This window comes from Coenobita brevimanus, chromosome 65 (genome assembly GCF_032717465.1).
Source record: "Coenobita brevimanus isolate Jiangsu-jjx chromosome 65, ASM3271746v2, whole genome shotgun sequence".
Lineage (NCBI taxonomy): Eukaryota > Metazoa > Arthropoda > Malacostraca > Decapoda > Coenobitidae > Coenobita > Coenobita brevimanus.
In genome coordinates this window covers 2,903,754-2,926,676 of record NC_137018.1, presented here as the reverse complement: position 1 = coordinate 2,926,676, position 22,923 = coordinate 2,903,754, and the positions used below count along the sequence as shown (strand labels likewise).

Here is a 22,923-nt window from a genome sequence, read left to right as displayed (position 1 = left end):
ACTACTTGTCATTTCTCAGGGCAGTCTGTCCGTGTGTCAGTCTAGCTCACTATCTGATCTCATTCCCTCCTGTCTCTACGGTGATTTACTTTTCTTCTTTAACCACCGTAAGAATTTCGGTCTTAATACTTGGCTACTTTCTTCTACATCTGTGTTTGTCTGTCTGTCTACTTGAGTACTATCGCCACCGTCTCCCTGACTATCTAAGTATATGTTTACTGCATATTTGCCTGTCTACTCATCTGTTTTCTCTCACTGCTTTCTGTCAGTCTATTTATTCGCCTATCGCCAACTGTGTATCTTCCTTCCCCTCTGTTTATCCTTCCTCCTTCCAGCCTGTCTACATGTCTTTCTACTCTCACAACCATCTATCTGTCTTTGTAAAATAATCTGTCTACTCTCATCACCCTCTGCTTTTCAAAATAAGTATCTGCCAACATTTCCTTCCGTCTGTTTATCTGTTTCAGTCGCTGCATTGGTCTACCTGCCAGTGCGTTTGTTTGTCCACACACTGCCTTTCCTGCCTGCTTGTCTTGCTCTCACAACAAACAATTACAAACACAAACACACGCCGCCACCATAAATAGACGCCTGAAAAAGTACGGAAGTTGCTCAAACACTGACTACCGTCCTCTGAATTTTAACAAATATTTTTCGTTTCCACATTTTCTCTCTCTCTCTCTCTCTCTCTCTCTCTCTCTCTAACATTTTATAAAACAAATTTCCCAAGTCCACAAAATTAAGTATGGAAATTAGAAGCCCCCTAAAAAAAAAAAAAAAAAAAAAGTACTGTCGACTTGATCCACATACATCTCTCTCTGACACATTATACTTTTACCTAAGCCGTTTCTGCTACTGCAATAAGCAATTACCTTCGTTAACACAATCGAGAACTACGAGTATAAAACCTGTTAATTATAGACGTTCTAGAGAACACGTAATGCACTGTTTTATCGACCTTAATTTTACTTTTTCTTTTTCTACTTGCAATTCAGATCGTGCATATGTATTTTTTTTCTGCCACAACAAACTGTTTCAGTCACTCAAGCACTCAGGAACCATACTGCATATTTCAAGCTTGTAATTCGAATTTGACAAATGGCAGGTATTCCATAATACCAAGCACAGTGCCTAGAAACGGAAGAAAAAGTTGTTTTAATTTGGCTTTCTGTAATCCCCTGGCATCCAAAGCCAAAGCGTATCACCGGGCCATCACTAATTAAAAAAAAAAAAAATCTCATGGGAATAGGAGGCATATCATCACTGCTTCGCCAAAATCGGAAAAAAAAAAAATCTTAGATTTCGCTGTTTACTGACACCAAGCTGAAATCACGCTAGCATCCATAAGCCAAACGTCATGGGCAATTTGTTGGTGAAGGTAACTGATTATAGCAGACTTTTGAATAAATTCTAACAATTACCATTTAAACAGCCGTACCCTCCGTTCGATAGAAAATCATGAATAATGGTAAGCTAAAAGACAAAGTTAGAGGGTATTTTTTCTTGGAAAATCCTCTGACAATCAAGGGCACATCATCGCAGCTTCGCCAATATTATAAACAAACAAGCCATATATTAAGGGTTACTATACACAAAATTTGAATACAATTTGCACACTTGATTTCGAGATATTCTGGGAGAAGCCACACACACACACACACACACACACACACACACACACACACACACACACACACACACACACACACACGCACGGGCGATTACATTTTCGCCTTGCCATGCGGGTGATAACTACAACAAACATTTACAGTTAGTATTACACTATTGGCTCATGAATACGAAAATAAAAGAATACAGATCCTAAAATACGAAGCAGTAAATCGAGTCTACAAAGACTGTTATTATTAACTAAAACTCCTACGTACGAAAGACATTGTCTATCACGACAAGCAGTTACTGACACACACACACACACACACACACACACACACACTCACTCCTATCGATCGAAACTTTAAATCGGAAAGTGCTGCAACCTGGATCCATACAGATCCTAAAATACGAAACAGGCAATCAAGTCTACAGAGACTGTTATTTACAGCTAAACCTTTTTCGTACGAAAGACATTTTTGTCTACTACGACAAGAAGTTACTGACGCACACACTCCTAGCGATCAAATCTTTAAGTCAGAAAGTGCTGCAACCTGAATCCGCATTTTTTTTTTCTTTAACAGAATTTAGCTTCCGTGGAAACGTTTTACTTTTTGCCATTAACTTTTACTAAAAGATATATCTGCTATTTAAAAAACGTAGTAATGAACTCAGACGCACTCAGGGACTAAATATTAACTAAATACAAAGACTTTCTAAACCACCAAACGCAGCGTCTTGTTTCTACACAAGTCTTTATCTATCAACAGTCTTTTATATTGACTACAGTATAGCACAAACCACGGTAACAAGCTGTAATCGGATGCACACTCGGAAACCTACAGTATAAATGGAGAGAGAGAGAGAGAGAGAGAGAGAGAGAGAGAGAGAGAGAGAGAGAGAGAGAGAGAGAGAGAGAGACAATAAATATTTTAAAATCATATATGAAGTGACCGACAAGAATGAAGAGATATACTCGAGTGTTATATTCCAGCCTTACGAAGGACAATTTCATTCAGTTCTCAGAAATTCACTGTCGCCATAGAGACAACACTCAGAGACTATTGTATATATTTATTAGTCTTTTTCTCAACCTTTGGAGTCGGAAAGCCTCATGTTAATGCAAGTTCTACAAAACGCAATACTGAACATTTTCGGTGACTTTGATTTTATTAGCAACCCAAACTATATGAAAATATTTTCTTCTAACCACAACACAGAGTTAGAAGAAGCCCTTGAGCAGGAAGGTTGAAACCGTTCAATCTAACCAAATAAATACGGTACACTCACACACGCATTACCCTTCCCCCGTCCCCTCTTCTTCCCCACACACATACGAACACACAGACACACAAATCCAAACACACTAATCAGCTCAGGAAAGACTTATCGAACTGGAGGCGAAAGATATGGCCTTCCATAACACCGTCGATATAGTAAACCCATAAGTATTTTAGCAATCTCGAACGATTTTATCTAGTTTAAGGAAAAAAAAAAAAAACATTGAACGGAGGAGGGGGGGTTGAGATATAAGATTATTGACGTTATCCCCTACCAGAGTTGAATATAATCGCTGAAGAAAATCGTTTGGTGGAAGTTCAGTTAAAATTAAATTGAAGTTATCTTACACAAGTGGTTCAGCCTCTCACTGCTATGGCGCTCGATTGCTCTACATATATCTTATAGCCAGACGTCTTAATCCTGAAGAGGTGGCCACAGAAACATCACCTACACGCCACCCTGTTCCCAACCTTTTGGCTGTCCTCCCTCCAGGTCACACCTCCGTCTCTTATATCTCTCCATTCCATCCCTTCACCTCATCTTTGGCCTCCTGCTCCCCCTCTTCCCCCTCTGTTATAATCAATGAAATTATTTGGAAGTAGGCAATAATGGAATATAAATGATATCCTCGACCTGAAAAGATAAAACGAAATAATGCAAAAGCCAGCAACAGAAGTAGAAAACGTGATAGGAAAGTACTGTTATCGCGAGGGCGGATGAGACCACTCCATACTATTTTTTATTTATTTATTTATTTTTTGTGTTGAATCTCTGGCCACACTATAACGAACATGAAGAATTTTCCGTGTGTATCCATATGTGCAAGGTCGTCTAGAAATGCCCGAGGATTCAGCTTATATCACACAGACCCCAACAAACTTTTATGAGCAAAGGTTCAGTGCTTTGTTGTGGTAGAAGGAAGTCTGGCTGAAGGTAGAATAGGTGAGGCAATGTGTTGTGCTGTGGCGAGAGGAGGCCTGGCTGGAGGTAGGGAGTAGGTGAGGCAGGGTGTTGTATTGTGGCGAGAGGAAGTCCGGCTTGAGGTAGGGGTGGGGGAGTAGATGAGGCAGGGTGTTGTGCTTTGACGAAAGTAAGTCTGGCTGGAGGTGCGGGGAGTAGGTGAGGCAGGGTGGTGTGTTATGGTGGGAGAATGAAGGTTTCGCTGGAGGCGGGCAGAACTATGTGAAGATCGTTTTAATTGCAGTATATAAAGAGATAGAGAGATAGATAAAGACAGAGATTGAGGTTGATAGATAGGTAGCTAGACAGATACAGATATATAGATTGAGACAGATAAATTGATTGTTAGATCTACAGATACTACAGGCAGGCAAACAGATAGCTATGTTAACAATAACTAAATAATCTATTTGCTGATCTGTTAGGCAACTGAGTAAGTGAATGAGTGAATGAGTGAGTGATACAAATAGAAAGACATACAGAAACATGAATACAGAGACAGATGAATAGATAGATAGATGGGTGGACAGACAGACAGGTAGATAGGCAGAAAGATAGGTGAAGATAACATACACAAATACAGACGACTAACTATCAACCTTACATAACTTGAATTACACTTCCTTCCCGGCACAACAGGCTTTATTATAAATTTATTCAGTAATTCACTATTATAAGCTGCTTAGCATAAAGCCAACACACAGGGGCACTGAATCTTTTATTGGCATTGCCCAGGAGCATCGTGAAAAAAAGTGGAGAAAATGTGCTGGTCTTGTGGGCTGGAAATATTGCTGAATTTACAACTTCCTTGAACAAGCCAGTTTCAGAATATGACAGTGTCTTCAAGCTATACCGGTATAAACTGAATACTTTTAGTAAATCATGCTGACTTATTGAGACGCTGTGGCTACTGTTCTATGATGATGATGGTGGTGATGATATTACAACTACGCTCACGAAGCAAAAGCGGGTGTTATGAATTGCTTGACATAACTTTCAGGCTCAGGCTCACTCTGTGTGTGTGTGTGTGTGTGTGTGTGTGTGTGTGTGTGTGTGTGTGTGTGTGTGTGTGTGTAAATATAATAACAGAGTTTATCCGATTTAACCAAAGTTGGTGAAAGGGTCGAAGGGCAACCAGTACCTTGACTTATTTTTTTACGCAAATCGGTCAGAGGTCATGATCAAAGGACTAAGGCTAAGATCAAAGGACCAAGTTAAAGTTTAAGATCATCTTTTAAAATCTTTATCCAATTTAGACCAAAGTTTACGAAAGGAATGAAGATAAAGCAACAAAGAAGGGATTTGATTTCGAGGACAATCAGGCAGGTGTTAAGATCACAGGGCTGGGCTGATGTGCGACCCGTTCGTCTGTGCGTGAACCAAATCACTTTATCTCCATTGGTCTGGTATGGGACAAACTTGATGATCAGCGAAGGAGAAAACGTATTATTTTTGAGAATAATTAGCCAATGATGAAGGTCACATTGCAATACCAACTTAAACAGTTTTTATTCTACTGATTCCGAACTTTGTGAAAAGATCCAGGGTAAGGGAAAAAAAATGGACTCAAGCCTGAGAACAATCAGTCGAATGTCAAAATCCCAGGGAAAGGCCAAATGTCAGGGGTTTAGGGCAAAGTCGGCTCCAGTAGCTCTGATCAGGTTTGGACCAGTCTCAGTGGAAGTGTTAAGGATCAGGCAAGAATGAAGTAGGTCTACTAGATTTTGAAAGCAATCAGACAAAGTTCAGGTTCAGAGAGCAAACTTAATTTCTGCCTTTAAGTTAAAAATGATAAGCGAGGGGGATTCACTCATTGAGCGCCCATTCTTGTTTTATTGGAGATCTTTCTCTCTACCTGTTTATCCATCTGCTTATCTATCTACCAACCTACCCACTTATCTACCTATCTATCTGTCTGTCAGGAAACCTGCTCTACCCTATCAGAACCGTAGGGGCCCCATGCTAGTTTACTTAGTTCCGATAATGAAGGTGATGGTCACCAGAAATAATGCTCAACCCTTCCTCAGTTTTAAACGCTTGCCGGCCTCGTTCGCTTGGAGCACCGTAACCCACTAGATAGACAGGTGTTCTTTGGTTATATGATTACTGTCCAACGTAGTAAGTGGGTTCGTACGTTACATGAAAATACTACTACTACTACTACTACTACGACTACTACTACTACCATTTTTTATTATTTTTGCTCATTTAGAGTACCTTGGAATGTTGATTTGTGTATGTGTATGTACACATCTGAATCTCTGTGGATACATACTTATATGAGTGTGTTATGTTTGCATGTATGAACACTACATCTGTGTATATTCTCTTAACGTTTTACCATTTACTTGTTACTCAAATAATTCATTGGGCTCTAAACCTTTAAGTCATTTTTGTAACTTGTACTTTTATATTTAGTTTGTTTATTTTTCCTGAATTTTATATGTAAAGAGACTCAGCGAGAATCTTTGGAAAACATCCTTATCAATACTAAAATATTTTTTCTTCATATGTTTATTGTTTATTAATAATTTACCGTTTATCCATACTGTACAGAAATCCGACATGTAAATAACGTAGCAGTAGTAGTAGTACTAGTACCAAGAAACAAAGAGGTAAATGAAAACTCAATCCTACGCCGTCTCTGCAACCCCTGACAACAAATTCATGTTAAGAGGCCTGCGAATATTCCATCACCTCTCCGCTGTTACATTACTTCAGATAGATAGCTTTCAACTTTCTTTATCCTATCAGTCTAAGAAGGTGCTTTATATTTTACTCAAGTTAACGCACCAGTAGTTCATTCCTCTCAAAACCCTCTCGTATAAAATGAGTTAATGAAGGCAAGGACTAACCCGTGCACTTGGAGGTCTTTAAAAAAAATAATCACTTGGGTATGGTAAAGATAAAATGAAAAAAATATTGCGAGGAGATTGACCCAGTCTTCGTAGTGCTGGCTCTGGGCAAGTTTATTCGGCTTGGGGTAGAGGTCCTGTAGTAAAGAGGTAAAGAAAGTTTATCAATACGCTATAGTTCATCCCTCATAAGCAGGATAAATTTGTCTTGTAAAAAAAAAAAAAAAATCAAAGAACAAAGAAAATGCAACAGAAATGGGGAATAATATATCATCGAACTGAACACTAGTGGAGAGGCTGGCCATGGAGACCCTCATCTGTGGTAGTCTGGTAGTCCATTCTCGACAATGTGGTTGTGAATTTTTGCTTTTTTTTTTTTTACGAGATTAGGAGAGAATTCACTTTCGTACCAAGAACACCCCTCTGCCATTCGAGCAACAAATTAATGTCATCATGTTCTTTTACTGCTACTGCTACTGCTGTTACTACTATTACTACTGCTACTACTACTACCAAAAATAGCAAATACTACAACTACTGCTACTATTACAACAAAAATAGCAAATACTACCACCACTACTACTACTACTACTACTACTGCTGCAGTAACAACAACCACAATACTACTACTACTACTACTACTGCTGCTGCTGCTGCAATAACAACAGCAGCAGTCACAATACTACTGCTACTACTACTACTACTTCTGCTACTACAACTACTACTACTACTACTACTACTACTACTAAGTCACCTCCATCCATCGGGGAATTATACTGTGAAGATCAAAACCAACCTTCCTAATACAGTTCACCATTTGGAGTTGTAATGTGAAGGTTAACACTAACCCTCATATTACAATCCGTTGGCCCCAAGCACGCCAACGGCTGTGGTTACCAACCATGTACTATTACTATTATTATTTTATTTTATATTTATTGATATTACAGTGTAAATAAAGACATTAAACTATTGGAGTCGCTGGTCTATGCGACTCTCGACCACTGTAGCTTTGTAATCCATACCCGTCAAAGAGACAGGCCCGAGGGCTGATGATCTTGTGCCCCTGAGACATAGCAGGGCAAACCTCACCAGGGAGAATGACAGTCGACATCTCATCCAGGCCATTACTACTACTACTACTAGAGTACTACTGCTACTGCTACTACTACTACTACTACTACTACCACCACCAAGTTATATGCATTCTTTTTAACCAAGACAGCCTCCATCCAACAAGAAAATTGTTGTCAAGATCAGTTCGTATTATTTCACAACACATTTCCGGGGTTCAAGTCACGCCAGTAACTGTGGTGGACGACTGTCTTTGTTTATTCATTAATTCATACACACGGCTTACAAATATCTCCAAAAAAAACTTTCGTTTAACCGGCTGTCCACTAAGGGCTTTTCGAGCTCCAAGTTTGCCAGTCATCGAACGTACAATTCGTCCTTATTTCTGTAGGAGGACTGCCATTACTACTACTACTACTACTACTGAGACTGCTGCTGCTCATAGAACTACTACTACTACTTCTCTACTACTACTACTACTACTACTACTACTACTACTACTACTACCACTAATAATAATAATAATAATAATAATAATAATAATAATAATAATAACAATAATAATAATAATAATAATAGCAATAAAAACAAAAACTAGAGCACCGTAAAACTGTCCAAGGAAAATTTTGATGAAGAAAAACTTCCCATTGCCATTGCCAACTAGAAGCCAAGCTAAAAAGGAACCTTGAGGTCAAGGTCACTGATCCTGTGTTTGTCACCTTAGGTCATCACAGTTTTTAAGTCCACCAAGTTTGGTGGATCTAGCCTTAATCCTTCATGAAGAATTAAGTGACATGCAGAATATTCAGAAAAGTCCCAATTTTTTACCCCAGGCGAGGTCAAAGCCACTGATCTTGCACATGTAACCTTGGGTCATCATATTTTACAAGTCTACCAAGTTTGGTAGCTCTAGCTTTAATTCTTTATAAAAAACTAGGTGGCACCCGGAATATCCGGAAAAGCCCCTGTTTTTTACCCAAGGCGAGGTGAAGGTCACTGATTTTGTGCATGTAACCTTCATCACAGTCTATAAAGTCAACAAGTTTGGTGGCTCTAATCTTTCATGGAAAATTAAATGACATCCAGATTATCCGGAAAGGTCCCAATTATTGACCCTAGGCGATCTCAAAGAAAAATAAACCGATTGGAACCATACTCCCTTCCGGCCTGCGTCCACCTTAAGGCTATTTTGTAGTAAAATTTCATATTTCAAGCTTAAGCTGTTCTTGAGATAGCATGGTTGACTCACTTTTCTGTGTTCCAAATAATATCCGGAGATCTAGTTGACGGATTGCCAAAATATTTGACCAAAAGAAACGAACAGCTGTTCAGCTAAGCTGACTAAGTTTGAAGGCTCTAGGCGAAGTAGCCTTTGAAATACCGCAATTCTGAAATAAGCAATAATAATAACAGCATTGCTGAAAAAAACAAGAAGACTTCCCACAGGGATGTGGGAAGTTTTAATAATCACCATCACCATCATCCCGCCTATTATTCCTACCTATAGGTGGGGTGGGGTGGGGTAGGAGTCAAAGTTGAGAAAAGGAAAACAAACGATTCTGGGAGAACTTATCAATAGCATCTACAATAAAATGGCAACACAAGCAGTAATTCACCAATCAGACCCCCAAATCCTTATGCTTAGCTTAAACCCATCCACATGCAGGCATTATATTTACCTATCAGAGTCAATCCGACTACAACCAAGTAAAAAATGGGTATCAAACCCTTGCCAAACATTGCACCGTACAAAATATTCATCCAAGCATGTTGCAGGGTAAAAGAATATTCACTCACTGGATAGAAGATGCAGGATGATGTGCAGGATGTGCAAGTGGGTGATGGTTGCTATGCTGGCGTCGCCATGCCCCGTCACCCTCAAAGACTCAGCCCAGTGGTGATGGAGTAGCAGTGAGTAATGATGAGTGTGGTGAGTGAGGTGAGTGGTGAGTCAGGGCTGGTGAATGCAGATTTAGGTTGTTGCTGCGTTGTCTCTTCTATCACCACTAAATCAGCACTTCCTCACTCTCTGCTCTGTTGTTTGTTTGCGCCAACTTCTTTTCCTCCACCTTCTCTTCTTAAATTGTATTGCTTGTGATTACTTATCCAGCATTTAACTGTAGTTTCTTGCTGTACAGTATGATGCGAACCTGTAGCTGATCTTGATTGCCATCTCACTGGCTTGTAGTTCACTTGTAGAATCGTAGTATCTTGCTTTGATTGTAGAGCTGATTCTTAAATTGTTTGCTGACTGTTAATAGAGACGTTAATTGGCCTCGTTTATCGCTGTTGTTTATCGTTGTAGTGGTTCAGGGTTATCGGCTGGTGCATATAAAGTAAGACGTCGTATGGCGGAAACTTGTAGTAGTTCTTGTTTTGTCTTGTTAATGTAGACTCAATTGAAGAACTGTAGACGTGGTTAGTATGATTACTGCCACCAAATAATATCGTAGCCGTTGCCAAGGCGTTTCCAAAAATTTTTAGATTGTAGGGATTTTAAGAGGAGAGAATGTTCAAGTCGGTCTTGTCGTGGATGGCAGGAGAAAGATACAGATGAGTCTGGAGTTTGACTGCAGTTTTATTCTCAAGAGGAAGTTATCTTGACAAGAGCAGTACTAAGGCGGGAGCGGTTTATGCTAGCTAACTCCGTGTCCTTCATTCCTGCCTTTTCCACCGTGCCTCTTCTCTCTCCTATCGCGTCCTATCCCCTTCTGCCGCCTCTCTCCACTTTCCTCAGTATATGACTGGTTGGGTCATGTGTGAGGGCACGTGTGAGGAACTTTCCACACTTGTGGAGTATTCCATCCGGCTTCATACTGTGCTGTATGCGAAATTCCCTAGCTATAATCTGCACTGCTGTTTCCTCCAGCTCTGTCGAGCTTGGGCAATACTTTCTTCAATTAACAGCATATTATGTTACTAGCTATAATGTAATGTGTTATAATATTTTAGTGTCCTGACACAGTCATATCAAGACCTATGCTTCTTTTCAAGGCCTTCGTGGCATCAGCTACTTTCCCTCTCTATACCACTCTACTTTCCACTTATTTTGCACATTTACCTCTCTTTTCTATCACTGCGCCCAGTTACTATAATTGTCTTACCAGTTCAAGTCTTTCTCCATTTACTGGAATATTAAACTCGGAGTCTCCTACTCTGTCTGCAGGGATCTCTTAACACTTATCTTAAAACAATGAAAAGGTACAGCAAAGGGGGATTATCAGAAACTAGACCACAGGGCTGTTGAAACAGGAGTTCCAGCTCTCCCTGTCACCAACTTTCCATCCATCTCAGGAGCACTGCCCTGTTCAAATGGTGCCACGGTCTGCTCCCTTGTTATATGATTTTTCCAGATCAATAAATGCCATAAATACCATAGTCTTTCTCACAAGTCTTCTCTGCTATCACTCTGCAAATACATGATCCATATATTCTCTACCACTCCTAAAGTCACCCTGTTCATCACTTATTAGGCCTTCTGATATATCCCTTACATTGTTATATTTACTCCATGTAGCTTTCCTATAGCACTCTGAGACCTATGTCATGATAATCTTTAACTCACTTTGCTAAGTTTTGTTCTTGTGTAAGGATATTATCACAGATTTTTTTTCACTGTATTGATAAAGTTTTACACATCCATGCTTTCTTACATACGAATATCGCTAAAAACATTTCATTTCACATTATCCACAACACCAACTGCTTTCTCATTCCTCAACCGCATCACATCATTTTTCACTTATCAGAGTCAAATTTTCTGGAACTACACTCTCTCTCTCCACACGACCAAAAACAATCATATTTTCTACCGATCTTCTCATTTAATCAATCTTTCAGTATATTCTCTACTTATGTTCGTATTTCGTTTCCATTTGCTAGCAATCCTTCACTTCCGTCTCTCACACTTTCACATTTTTTCTCGTTCTCATTGCTGCACTTATGCTCCTCATCCCAAAGTAGCTTCCTGTTTAGGAGTTATTTATATTAATTATTCTATTGCGATCATCATTTTCGTCTTCCATTTCTCTTTACTACTCTCTTCACGAGCCTCTTTCATCTGAACCTCTCTTCTTGCATGCACTCCTGCCACTTCAAACTCTTTTCGTCCACTGCCTTTTCACTCTGTCCATCCCGCCTTACTCTACCCACCTTACTAGTATCTGTCCTCACGACACCACACACGGCTTTAGCATCATAACCAAACACTCCCTCGGGGCGCGTCACAAGTTGTTCTGATCCACTTGTGCTCAATCAGTTGTCTTTAACCCCTCCCAGTGGCGTGTACAGACAATCTGGGAGGGAAGACTTAAATAGAAGGGCACCACACCTTTTACCGGTTATTACGAGAGAGAGAGAGAGAGAGAGAGAGAGAGAGAGAGAGAGAGAGAGAGAGAGAGAGAGAGAGATTCTCTTTCCTTTTACATACCTTTGTTCATCTCTGTTTTGCCTTGTATATCAAGATCATAATCAGATGAATCTCCACATCGTCCTTTTACTGCTCACTTATCTACACCTCCAGGCATTTTGTTTTTTGTTTTTTTTTCAAGCACCTAATTAGTCATTACTTTCGGCATTCTCTCCAGTCTCTGTGTACCATGTGTATCTGTGTGAATCCCAGTGCTTAAAATAAATAAATAAGTAAATAAATGTTTAAATAAATTGATTAATTAAAAAATAATGACATGGTAATGATAGGGATAACCAAAGCATGCCATGTTATAGTCTTCAAAGTTTTTTTTTTCTTTTTTAATTAAATAAAGGAAAGTCAAACGTTCGAAGCTTGCAAGAAGAAAGGTATTATTCCAGGAAAGTTGAACAAAAGAGAACCAGATTCCCGATTCGTATATTTCGAGATGGCTGAACATATTACATTTAAAAGACTCGAATATATCCACAGGGAAATATGGACTGACGATGAGATGAAAAGCTGCATTCCTGAAGGACGGAGAGTATTAATTAACTCGTTTATAAGAAATCCAAGGAAAATATTTGAGAGGACGTTGCTACACAGGTGACGTGCGCCTTCTTAAGCCGACGAGGGATACGAGCACACAGTTCAGAAGTGCACGAGATGAGGGCAAAATTATCGATCCAAATTCTAGCCGAAGATTTGTTAAACTCTTCCATAACAGTCGAGTGTTCGTTTGGTTCCGACTACCGCATCGCTGTGTTTCTAAAGTCACTGCTCGCCGTCTCACTACTTAACGTTATGGGGTGGTTCAGTATTCATGTCCGCGAGTATACGTGACCTAACCACATCAATCCCCTCCATGTTAACGCGGAAGGTGTCACAGGGAAAGTACATATATATCACCCTCTCTTTAGCTACTCTTTCTTTTTAACTTTTTTTGTGTGTGTCCTACTTTGGGTAAATGCTTCAGGGCCTATCCCAAGGCCAAGTATAGTCCTCCTACACACCTCCACATGTCACCACTTCGGCGCTAACACCCATCACTTGCTCTATATTTACTCTTTATTAGTGTCCCACATTAATCTTCCTCTGTGCAATATATTAGTACAAATTATTCACTCTCTGCAGTTAATGGCGGTAATCGAGCTTGTTATTTTTTACCATGGATTATCAAGACTGTGTTAATGTTGTCAATATAACCATTTTTGTATTTACTCTTACTTCCGCCAGACGATTTTACTGGAGAGAAATGGAACTGGGGGGGGGGTTAGTTTAGAGTCTGATAAAGCCTTCATTAACCCCTTCAATACGTCTCCCCGAAACTGAATAAAATGGCTTACGGAGAGGGACGCCTTCATGTGGTGGCACAAGTAAATCCGGGCGACTCAGCTGCCTGGTTATACAAACGTCCCTTTGGTACTTTCCTATCCCCCAAAAGAGGATGGCGGACTGCAGAAGGGACTCTTAACCCTGCAGTCCACCGGCTTCGTTTCAGACGAGCTTGGGGTTTCAGCTACAACAACAACAACTACTACTACTACTACTACTACTGCTAAAACTACTGTTACTACTACAACTACTACTACTACTACAACAACTACTACTACTACTACTACTATTACAATTGCTACTACTACTACTACTACTACTACTACTTTTTTTTTCCACTTTTTTTTATAACATCACTACTACTACTATTGCTACTACTACTACTACTACTATTGCTACTACTACTACTACTATTGGTACTACAACTACTACTACTACTACTACTACTACTATTGCTACTACTACTACTACTACTATTGCTACTACTACTACTACTATTGGTACTACAACTACTACTACTACTACGGAGTATGGGCAGCAAATTTAAATCCATCGAATGAAAGAAATCAACCCTTTCCCTCCAAGGACGCACAAGTCTAGCATCCTATCATTCTATTTCTATTCTTAGAGAGGATGTCTAGCTGTAAATGGGTTAATCAAATCTAGAACTAAACCCTTCTGCAAAAAAAAAGCATATTAATCAAATCGTCTGGAGAAAGCAAGACTATAAGGAAAACATGAAAAAAAAAAAAAAAAACTAGATTGATGGGGTTTTACTGTTTTGGAAATGGACGTGTATAACTTGTAATAAAGATTCCAAATATAAAGAGACTATTATTAACCTATTTATTGCGCTGATTCTAATGTGAGGTGACTGTCGAGTGGTTAGGGAAGTAGTATGCTTCTCGAAAGGACGCGAGTTCGGTTCTAGAGTGGGGTAAGGAAGAGTTTAATAATCTGAAATTTGCTCAAACAGACCCTACTGATTTTCTGCAATACCTACAGAGAGAGAGAGAGAGAGAGAGAGAGAGAGAGAGAGAGAGAGAGAGAGAGAGAGAGACCACGCACGCGCACGCACGCGCACACACACACACACACACACACACACACACACACACACACACACACACACACACGCTGCTCCCTAACACCTCTTCCTTAGCGATTTATTTGTGAATATGTGGATAATATCCTTTTTTAAGTTATTTATGCAGGGTATGGCGATATTGGAAGGATTTATGAGACACGGAGATGGACAGTAAGGTGTAATAAACAAAATAAATCCCTTAGGAAAAAGTGTTAGGGGGTTTCCTTCACCGACGAGAATACAGACTCTAGACTTTTCCGACCATGAGAGCGGTAAAAAAAAAAAGTAACAGATAAACAAAACAAATCGCTTAGGAACAGGTGTTAGGGTGCTTCCTTGGCAGACGAGAATACAGACCCTAGACTTCTTCCAACCATGAGAGGGGCAATAAAAAAAAGAGTATATATCAGATAAGAGGTGAAAGATTGAGATGTAACGCAAGTAAGGGTGATGCCTGTGACTATGCAACCTCAGAGCTTGATTTCACTCTCTCTCTCTCTCTCTCTCTCTCTTCTTCGCATCCATTCTTCCTTCTTATATCTTTTTTACCCTTTTGTGCATTTTCAACACACACAGAAACAAGACTGGACTCACCCCTTTCAGCTCCCTAACATCTCTTCCTAAGCGATTTATTATTATTTTTTTTTATTACTTCTTAGTATCCTGTGTTATTTAAAAAATTCCAATACAACCTTACTCACCACGAATAACATACAGACTGATATTACCTAGCCGTATCAAAAAATTAATCGCTAAGGAAGAGGTGTTAGGGAGCTGCCTTGACCAACGACAGTGCGAGCCCTAAGCCAGCGTATTGTAGTTGACAGAGTTGCACAGTTCCGTCAGATGAACACATGCCATCTGTACTGCACTCTCCCTCAGCTGGCAAAATCATCTGGGGTACAAAGGATATAAAATGAGGTCCCCGTGGCGAATGAACGAAGTGCTTTTGCTCAAGATTATGCACTGAAAGTCACGATAAGAGAACAGTATATAAAAACTCTCTCTCTCTCTCTCTCTCTCTCTCTAAGGCTGTGTATAAGACCACTTTTTTTTTCTCTCTCTCTGATCCACTCATCAAACACCTCACAACTACACGATAATTGCGTTTCCTGTGAGGCTGCCGTGGTGTAGCGCTTCAGTTTTGCTGTGTGTCTCCATACAACTATAATGACGTGTTACTGTATCCCATTAAGGTCACTGGCCATACAAATACATTCTTCTAAGCCTGTGTGAAGATCGCTTGTATATACGTTTGTCTTCACTCATTAAAACCACGTCGAAATCAAATGAGAGTTAACATTAAAGTACAGTGTGTATATATATATATATAACACCGTAATAGTCATCTGCTGTGGAGATGTGCATATTCTGGAAATTCGTTAAGATCTTTTATAAATAGTTCTTCAGGTTATGCGTACGCATACATAAAAGATGCTAACAAATTCCTAAGGGTTTAATGACACTGATCGTTAGGGAAGAGAGAGAGAGAGAGAGAGACTATATCAGAGGTCCTCCCTACCTAAATCGTCTGGAGGTAACACGAATAATGTGGAAAATACGTCACTAGAATGAATGAGAAAATTACGTGAGTGAAAAGATAAGACAATGAACGATGGGTTATGAGGAGACGCCCAGTACATGTTGCCTAGAAGTCACTGACCCCCTTAAGCATATACTGTACAGTGGAACCCCGGAATTCGTACGCCCCTCTACTCGTACAACTCGGTTTTCGTACAGCTTTTTCGCCCCAAAATCGCTCCAGTTTTCGTACCATGACCCGTTATTCGCACTAAGAGATGCGGCGTCGTAGGTGTGCCACATGGTCGCCATTTGGCTTTGTCTTCCGCCAGCTATGCATCAGTCACACAGGTAATATTGCTGACAACATCTACAATTTCAAGGTAATTTGTTGACATCGGTAAACTCCCTCCCTCTCCTTTCAAGCCCTTCAATAACACCCCCCCCCCATCAACCTCCTCACTAAGCCCTCTCCCTCCACCCACAACCCCCTCATTAAAACCCCACCCACCCCCATCAAACCTCTTCCCTCCCCCACAACCCCTTCACTATACCCCCACCACCCCGTTAACCACTAAACCCACAACCCACCCCATCAACCCCTTCACTAACCCCCTTCCTCCCTCTCGACCCTCCTCCCTCCCCCCAGTACGAGCCGAGTGATGTAATGGTGATGACGTACCCAAAATGCGGAACAACGTGGACCCAGGAGATCGTATGGACCATGCTCAACAACCCGAACCTGGACCACCCCCAGGCCTTGCTCCCCATCATGGCACGGTCTCCCTACCTGGAGTAAGACAGACAGTCTGTTCTCTTTAACATGGCTTACAAAATACTATCTTGAATACTGAACTGCAGCAAGAGACTGACACAAGAATATAGTACTGTACTCCGTCCACTTTAAATGAAAACAAAGCAAAGGGTTAAAAACTAATACAATTTTTAGTATGGATTTGTTGTCCAGACGTAGTAAACAAAAAACTATAGAAAAAACAGAGGTAAAGGATCAATAAGAGTTACAGGGAAAAGAAACATAAACAGTAAAAAATGTTATGTATACTGTAAATAAATAAAGAACATATGGATGTGAGACTATGGTGTTGTATGAATATGAAAAGTCAAGAGTATGAGCAGTGGAGAATGGAGATGGGACTGCTGAGGAATGTATGTGGAGTACAGAGAGTGGATAGGATAGTGAAGAAGACTGTGGACACCAGAATCGAAGAGAGTGTACTGAAAAAGTATGGTCATGTGGAGAGAATGGATAACAGTAGAGTGGTGAAAAAGGTATATCTGAGCTAATCTGACGGAGGAAGGAGGCGAGGTAGGCCAAAAAGGTGGAGGGATATGGTGGATGAGTGTGTGAGGAACAGAGGTTTGGAAGTCGGTGAGGCTAGGGAACTGACAAGAGATCGAGCTGGCTGGAAAAATGTTGTGAGATGAAGTGCATGATCACGGATTTGGCATCCCTTTTTAACGTGGCAGCGTCCGGATTGACTATCGGATACGTTTATGTGAAGCTGCGGAATGTGATTAATGGTTTTGGCGTATCAGATAGAGCCAGGATTCCGGGGGGTTGAATGACGAGTGAATGGAAGCATGTCCCATTGGACTGGGCAAACTCAGGCTGTCTGGACGTGCTACTCCTCACCCTGCCGTAGGGTGGGAAATGAAGTCCAGATGACGATGATGATGATGAATAAATAAAAAAATAAATAAATAAATATAAGTTTTAGTATGAACATGTTACTCTGAGGCAGTAAAAAAAAAAAGAAAAGAAAAGAGGATTACCGTAAGTAAAAAAAAAAAAAAAAAAGACATTTCAGTATGAACACGTTCTCCGAGACAGTGGAGTGCAGAAAGATGTAAAGGATTAAAAGAAAAATATGATGAGTTGAAAAAGAGCTTACATGTAAACTCCAAAGATCTCTATCAGTATAGACATGTTACTCCGCGGCAGTAAAGAAAATAATCAAAGGTAAACAGAAGAAAACTTACAGAGTTGAACAAGAGATGAGTAAAAAAACAACAAAAAACAACTTGAGGGTAAAAATGAGAGGTAACCGGCTAAAAAAGATCAGAAGTTAAGAGATAAATGTAAAAACCGAATATCTTTTTCAGCAGGGACATGTTACACCGCGGCAGCAAGAAGCAACTAGACGAGAAGCACCCGTTCATCGTGACTTTCAAGAGCCTGTGCCCCGGCAAGAACCTCGAGGACGGTATGATGCTGCAGATGTCCCAGGCAACACCACAGCCTAGGGTCATTAAGTCACACCTACCATTCTCCCTTCACCACCCCAACCTGCTTGACAAGATAAAGGTAAGTATCTGTCTGTATCTCTTCTCTTACACACACACACACACACACACACACACACACACACACACACACACACACACACACACACACACACACGAGCTGCAAGTCATCGCATCACTATTGTTCTCCCTCAAGAACCACCCTCACCTTCTTGATAGGATGGTGCGGTTCTCTCTCTCTCTCTCTCTCTCTCTCTCTCTCAAACCAGTTCATGGCGCACACCAGCAACCCACATAAATATAACAAAACATGCCAATACTCTCGCCGTCCCCTCGCAAACATCCTTTCGGGAATTTAGCCCTAGTAATGATAGTAGTCATGTTTCCCCTAGGTACAGAAACACAGAATTTCTAGCAGAATTCTTGGTACATTTTTACAACTATATCTTATGTTCTTAAATGTACAGTCGCCATCAAAAGTACTGTCGCCTCTACTGTTACTCTCCATGGGCTTTGTTAATCAGTGTCGTAAATCTGCAAAAAACTGACACGTATGACACCGACCTATGGCTAAATAGTGTCAGAGAAAGAGAGAGATGGGTTGGAAAATGGAAGCAATTATTTCACATCCCAGGTGTCGACCCCCTTCAGCCCTACGACGAGTTTATTTTATTCTTGCTAGTTTCAGACGCCTTTATTCAGCAGACGAGGGGCTTTTCGAAGGGGAGAAGATAGATAGACACAGCCTTCCTTATTAATTGACTTTCTTAATGTGAATAAAACCGTGTGAAAGTTGCAAGAATCGTGAAAAAAAAAAATGCTTTGTCAGACTGAAAGTGCTTGATCTTCACTAACACCACCCTCAGGCCATCCAGGTGAGGAATAGATTAGGTCAGATTAATCTTAAGTTGGGCAAGGTTTATTTAGTCTAAACTGTGTTAAGTTTCAGACAGTAGCGCAGAATTTTATGTATCACCGAAATTCATGTTAAGAGCTGTGCGTTTAAGTTTCACTGCAACTCTCTTCAGGCGATCTACGTGGCGAGGAACCCGAAGAATGAACTCAAGTTAGGTTAAGTTAGGTCAGGTAAGGTAAGGTGAAGTAATATAAGGTCAGGTCAGAGGGTATGAAGTTAGGGTAGTTAAGGTGAAGTTAGGCTAGGCACATCAACATAATAAGTATATCGTCAACCAAAATCCATGTCCGCAACTGTACATTATTTTAACCTAAACACCCCTATTCTCAGGTTATCTACGTGGCTACGAACACCAAGGACGCGGTCAAGTTAGGCTGGGTCAAGTTAGGTTAGGTTACATTTAGATTAGGTATATGAATCAGGTACAGTAATGAATGCACGCAACTGTACATTTAATTTTGGTTGCCCCTACTTTCAGGTGATCTACGTGGCCAGGAACCCCAAGGATGTGGTTGTGTCCTACAATCACCACTCCCGCCTAATGTATCTCCACGGCTATGAGGGGAACTTCCAGGATTTCGTGAAGTACTTTGTGGATGATGATCGTAAGATTACTGTAATTTTAGGCCTGCACCACCACTGCCACTGCCATCACCGCCTCTTTTACCATCACCATTATCACATCACGACCACCACCACTACCATTACCATCATCACCACAACTACCACAAAATCATCATTACCACCATCACCACCACAACCACACCATCACAATTACCACCATCACCGCCATTACCACACTATCACCATTACAAGCAACACCACCACTACACAATTACCACCACTGTCACCATCACAATTACCACCACTGTCACCATCACCACCACTACCACACTGCCACCATCACCATCACTACCACACTGCCACCATCACCACCACTACCACATTTTCCATACCTATTACCACTACCACTACCAAACTATCACCACTATCGCCACTAAAATTAATTCCTGGTATGAGATAAAATTTCGGACTGTTATTGTTGCCCTTATTGTGGTCTGAGGCTTATCTGATCATGAATTGTTGGGTCGTAGACTGAAGTTGTCCTTTCCCTGTTGTCCACCATCCTCCTTTCGGGGGATTGGGGAAAGATGATGGACGTTTGTAGAATCGGACAACAGTTCCACTGGTGCCACCACGTGAAGGCGCCCCTCTCCCTATACTAATAATTTAAGCAATTCCAGCGGAGTGCACTGGATTTTCTTTTCCAAGCGTGATTACTCTTATTTTATTTAACTCAGCTGGTGTGTATCAACGTGAAATACATAAAGAGAGATGCAAAGTTAAGCCGGAAATGACAGGTGTTCACAGGCAGTTGTCTTCCCCACAGAAACTCAGGATGAAACACTATGTTGGATTTAAAAAAATAAAGGCTGCCTGAGTATAGTGTATAAACGTGTAGTGTATGGTGTATAGCTCTAGTGTAGCAACAAATTAAGCTCTATCTTCTCTACTCATCAAGGAGGTCTGGGAGAATGCAGCACCTCTCCAACGTATGACGATGATGATGATGATGATTGTGATGAAATTATCTATCTATCCATCTAACTATTTCCGCAAGGGGTGGCCACAGACAAAATTGTCCCTTGTCACACTGTCGTCCGCAGTCAGGCTACTCTTCCTCTAGCACACACACACACACACACACATATAAACCTGTCCCCACAGTGGTGTACAGTCCCTACTGGCTACACGTCAAGGAGGCCTGGGATCTCCGTCACCACCCCAACCTGCTCTTCGTTTTCTTCGAGGACCTTAAGGCAGACTACATGGGGGAACTTAGGAAATTCGACAAGTTCCTGGGCACTAACTTGAGCGAGGAACAGCTGCGGAACGTGGCCAGACACTCCACCTTTAAGGAGATGAAGAGTAGGAACGTGGCGACGGGGGTCAACAAAGAGGAAATGAGTTCCATGAATCAGGTCGTGCTTAAAGAAAACGGTGGATTTTTCAGGAAGGGTAGTGTAGTGTTGATTTTATTATTATTATTATTTTTTTGCATGTCATGTATTCTGTTGTATTTTCTTGTATTATGCTGTGTTCTATTGTATTACAGTTTTCTGTTCTGTTCTGTATTTTCTTTATTAACATATATTGCTCTGCACTGTTGTGGGTTATGTTGTATTGATTTTTTAGCTCCGTATTGTATTGCTCTCTTCTGTATTGTTCTGCTTTGTATTGCAACTGTTGTTCTGGATTTTTTTTTATCGAATCGGTCAGCTTAATCTCCCTTACTGAGCTTCTTCAGAGCTTTATGATAAAAAAAAAGCACAGACATTTAAACACACTACAGAGCCATAAATGAGTCGAACGGCGTTGTCATGATACATATTTCAAATAAAAATGTTCATCGGAAATATAATAGATTCTTCTTCTTCTTCTTCTTCTTCTTCTTCTCTCTCTCTCTCTCTCTCTAGTACGGCCACCAAGGGAAGTAGGATGGTTGTCTGAACTTAAATATATTAGCTTATTTTGGCTTCTTTGCCCTAGAACTCCTTCTCATATTCGGTTCCACCTGAAGACTGTATATTATGTAATGAATGGGCGTATTTACTACAGATTATACAGGCATTAATAAGCTACAGGCATTAATAGCTGTAAATTCCAAATGGTTAAATGATTCCAGAAGACATTGGACCTACAGTGACGAATGCTTTTTGGAACAACCGTACGGTATAGGGGGAGGGGGGTCAAAAAATATCCTGATTTTCACCATGTTCTGACCACCGATTCACTTTCTCTCTCTCTGCAGGTGAATCAGGGGACTGGAAGGGCAAGCTGACCCCGGAGCAGGAGGCCATGGTGGACAAGTGGACAGTCGAAAAAATGACCTCCTTCGGGATCAACTTCACCTACTCTGTGTAATGGTGGAGGGGGTCAAACTAGCCGCATCTCTCTCTCTCTCTCTCTCTCTCTCTAATGTGACATCCCGGCGAGAATCAGAAGAACCTATGACCCACAAATGCACAGTTAAGGACAAAATTGGCGATCCACCTTTTAGCCGAAGATTTACGAAACTCTTCCATAACAGTCTGAAGAGTTCGTTGGGTTCCGAATACCGCATAGCGGTGTTTCTAAAGCCATTCCTCACCGTCTCACTTACTTATCGTTATGGGGTGCTTCAGTAATTATGTCCGCGAGTATACCACCGAAAGAGTGACAAGACAGAGGACAAGATGAGCCGAGTCGATAAAAAGAAGGGGATGATGAGACGAAATGCTCTTGACTCTACCCGATTTAGCTGATGTATATATGATTATCTATCCCTATCCCCCTTTTGTCTCGCACACAGAGGAGTGATAATCCACTCAGTGACGAGTAAGGTCCTTGTAGTTAAAAAGTCAGCAACTGTCCAAGGGTAAAGAGTGGACAGAGTCTCTTAGCACACCCCACCTGAGAAGCAACGTTGGCTAGCAAAGTGATATGGATTTTTTACATGTCATGTCGCGAGAGAACATATCCCTGAGGTACTGACAAATGATGGAGGATGAAGTTCTGCCCGTATGATTATTTCGGAATTTTTGTTTCGACAGTTTTGACGAGTTGAGAG

At 40.8% G+C, this 22,923-nt stretch overlaps 1 protein-coding gene across 1 annotated transcript; it reads left to right on the top strand.

Annotated features, from left to right (window-relative positions):
- The first annotated feature begins 16,802 nt into the window (after window positions 1-16,802).
- Window positions 16,803-22,238, top strand: LOC145404872 (sulfotransferase 1A1-like). The gene is made up of 5 exons (XM_080276374.1): window positions 16,803-16,927; window positions 18,257-18,458; window positions 19,792-19,918; window positions 21,042-21,332; window positions 22,126-22,238. The coding sequence occupies exons 1-5, from the start codon at window positions 16,806-16,808 to the stop codon at window positions 22,236-22,238; spliced, it is 855 nt and encodes a 284-aa protein (XP_080132500.1). The 5' UTR covers window positions 16,803-16,805.
- The last annotated feature ends 685 nt before the right edge of the window (window positions 22,239-22,923 follow it).

Bases quoted from the DNA above. Each gene is read 5' to 3' on its own strand.
- LOC145404872 (XM_080276374.1), top strand. From the start codon at position 16,806: ATGACGTACCCAAAATGCGGAACAACGTGGACCCAGGAGATCGTATGG. The intron at 16,928-18,256 runs GTAAGACAGACA...TATCTTTTTCAG, and splicing joins GCACGGTCTCCCTACCTGGA to CAGGGACATGTTACACCGCG. The intron at 19,919-21,041 runs GTAAGATTACTG...CTGTCCCCACAG, and splicing joins GTACTTTGTGGATGATGATC to TGGTGTACAGTCCCTACTGG.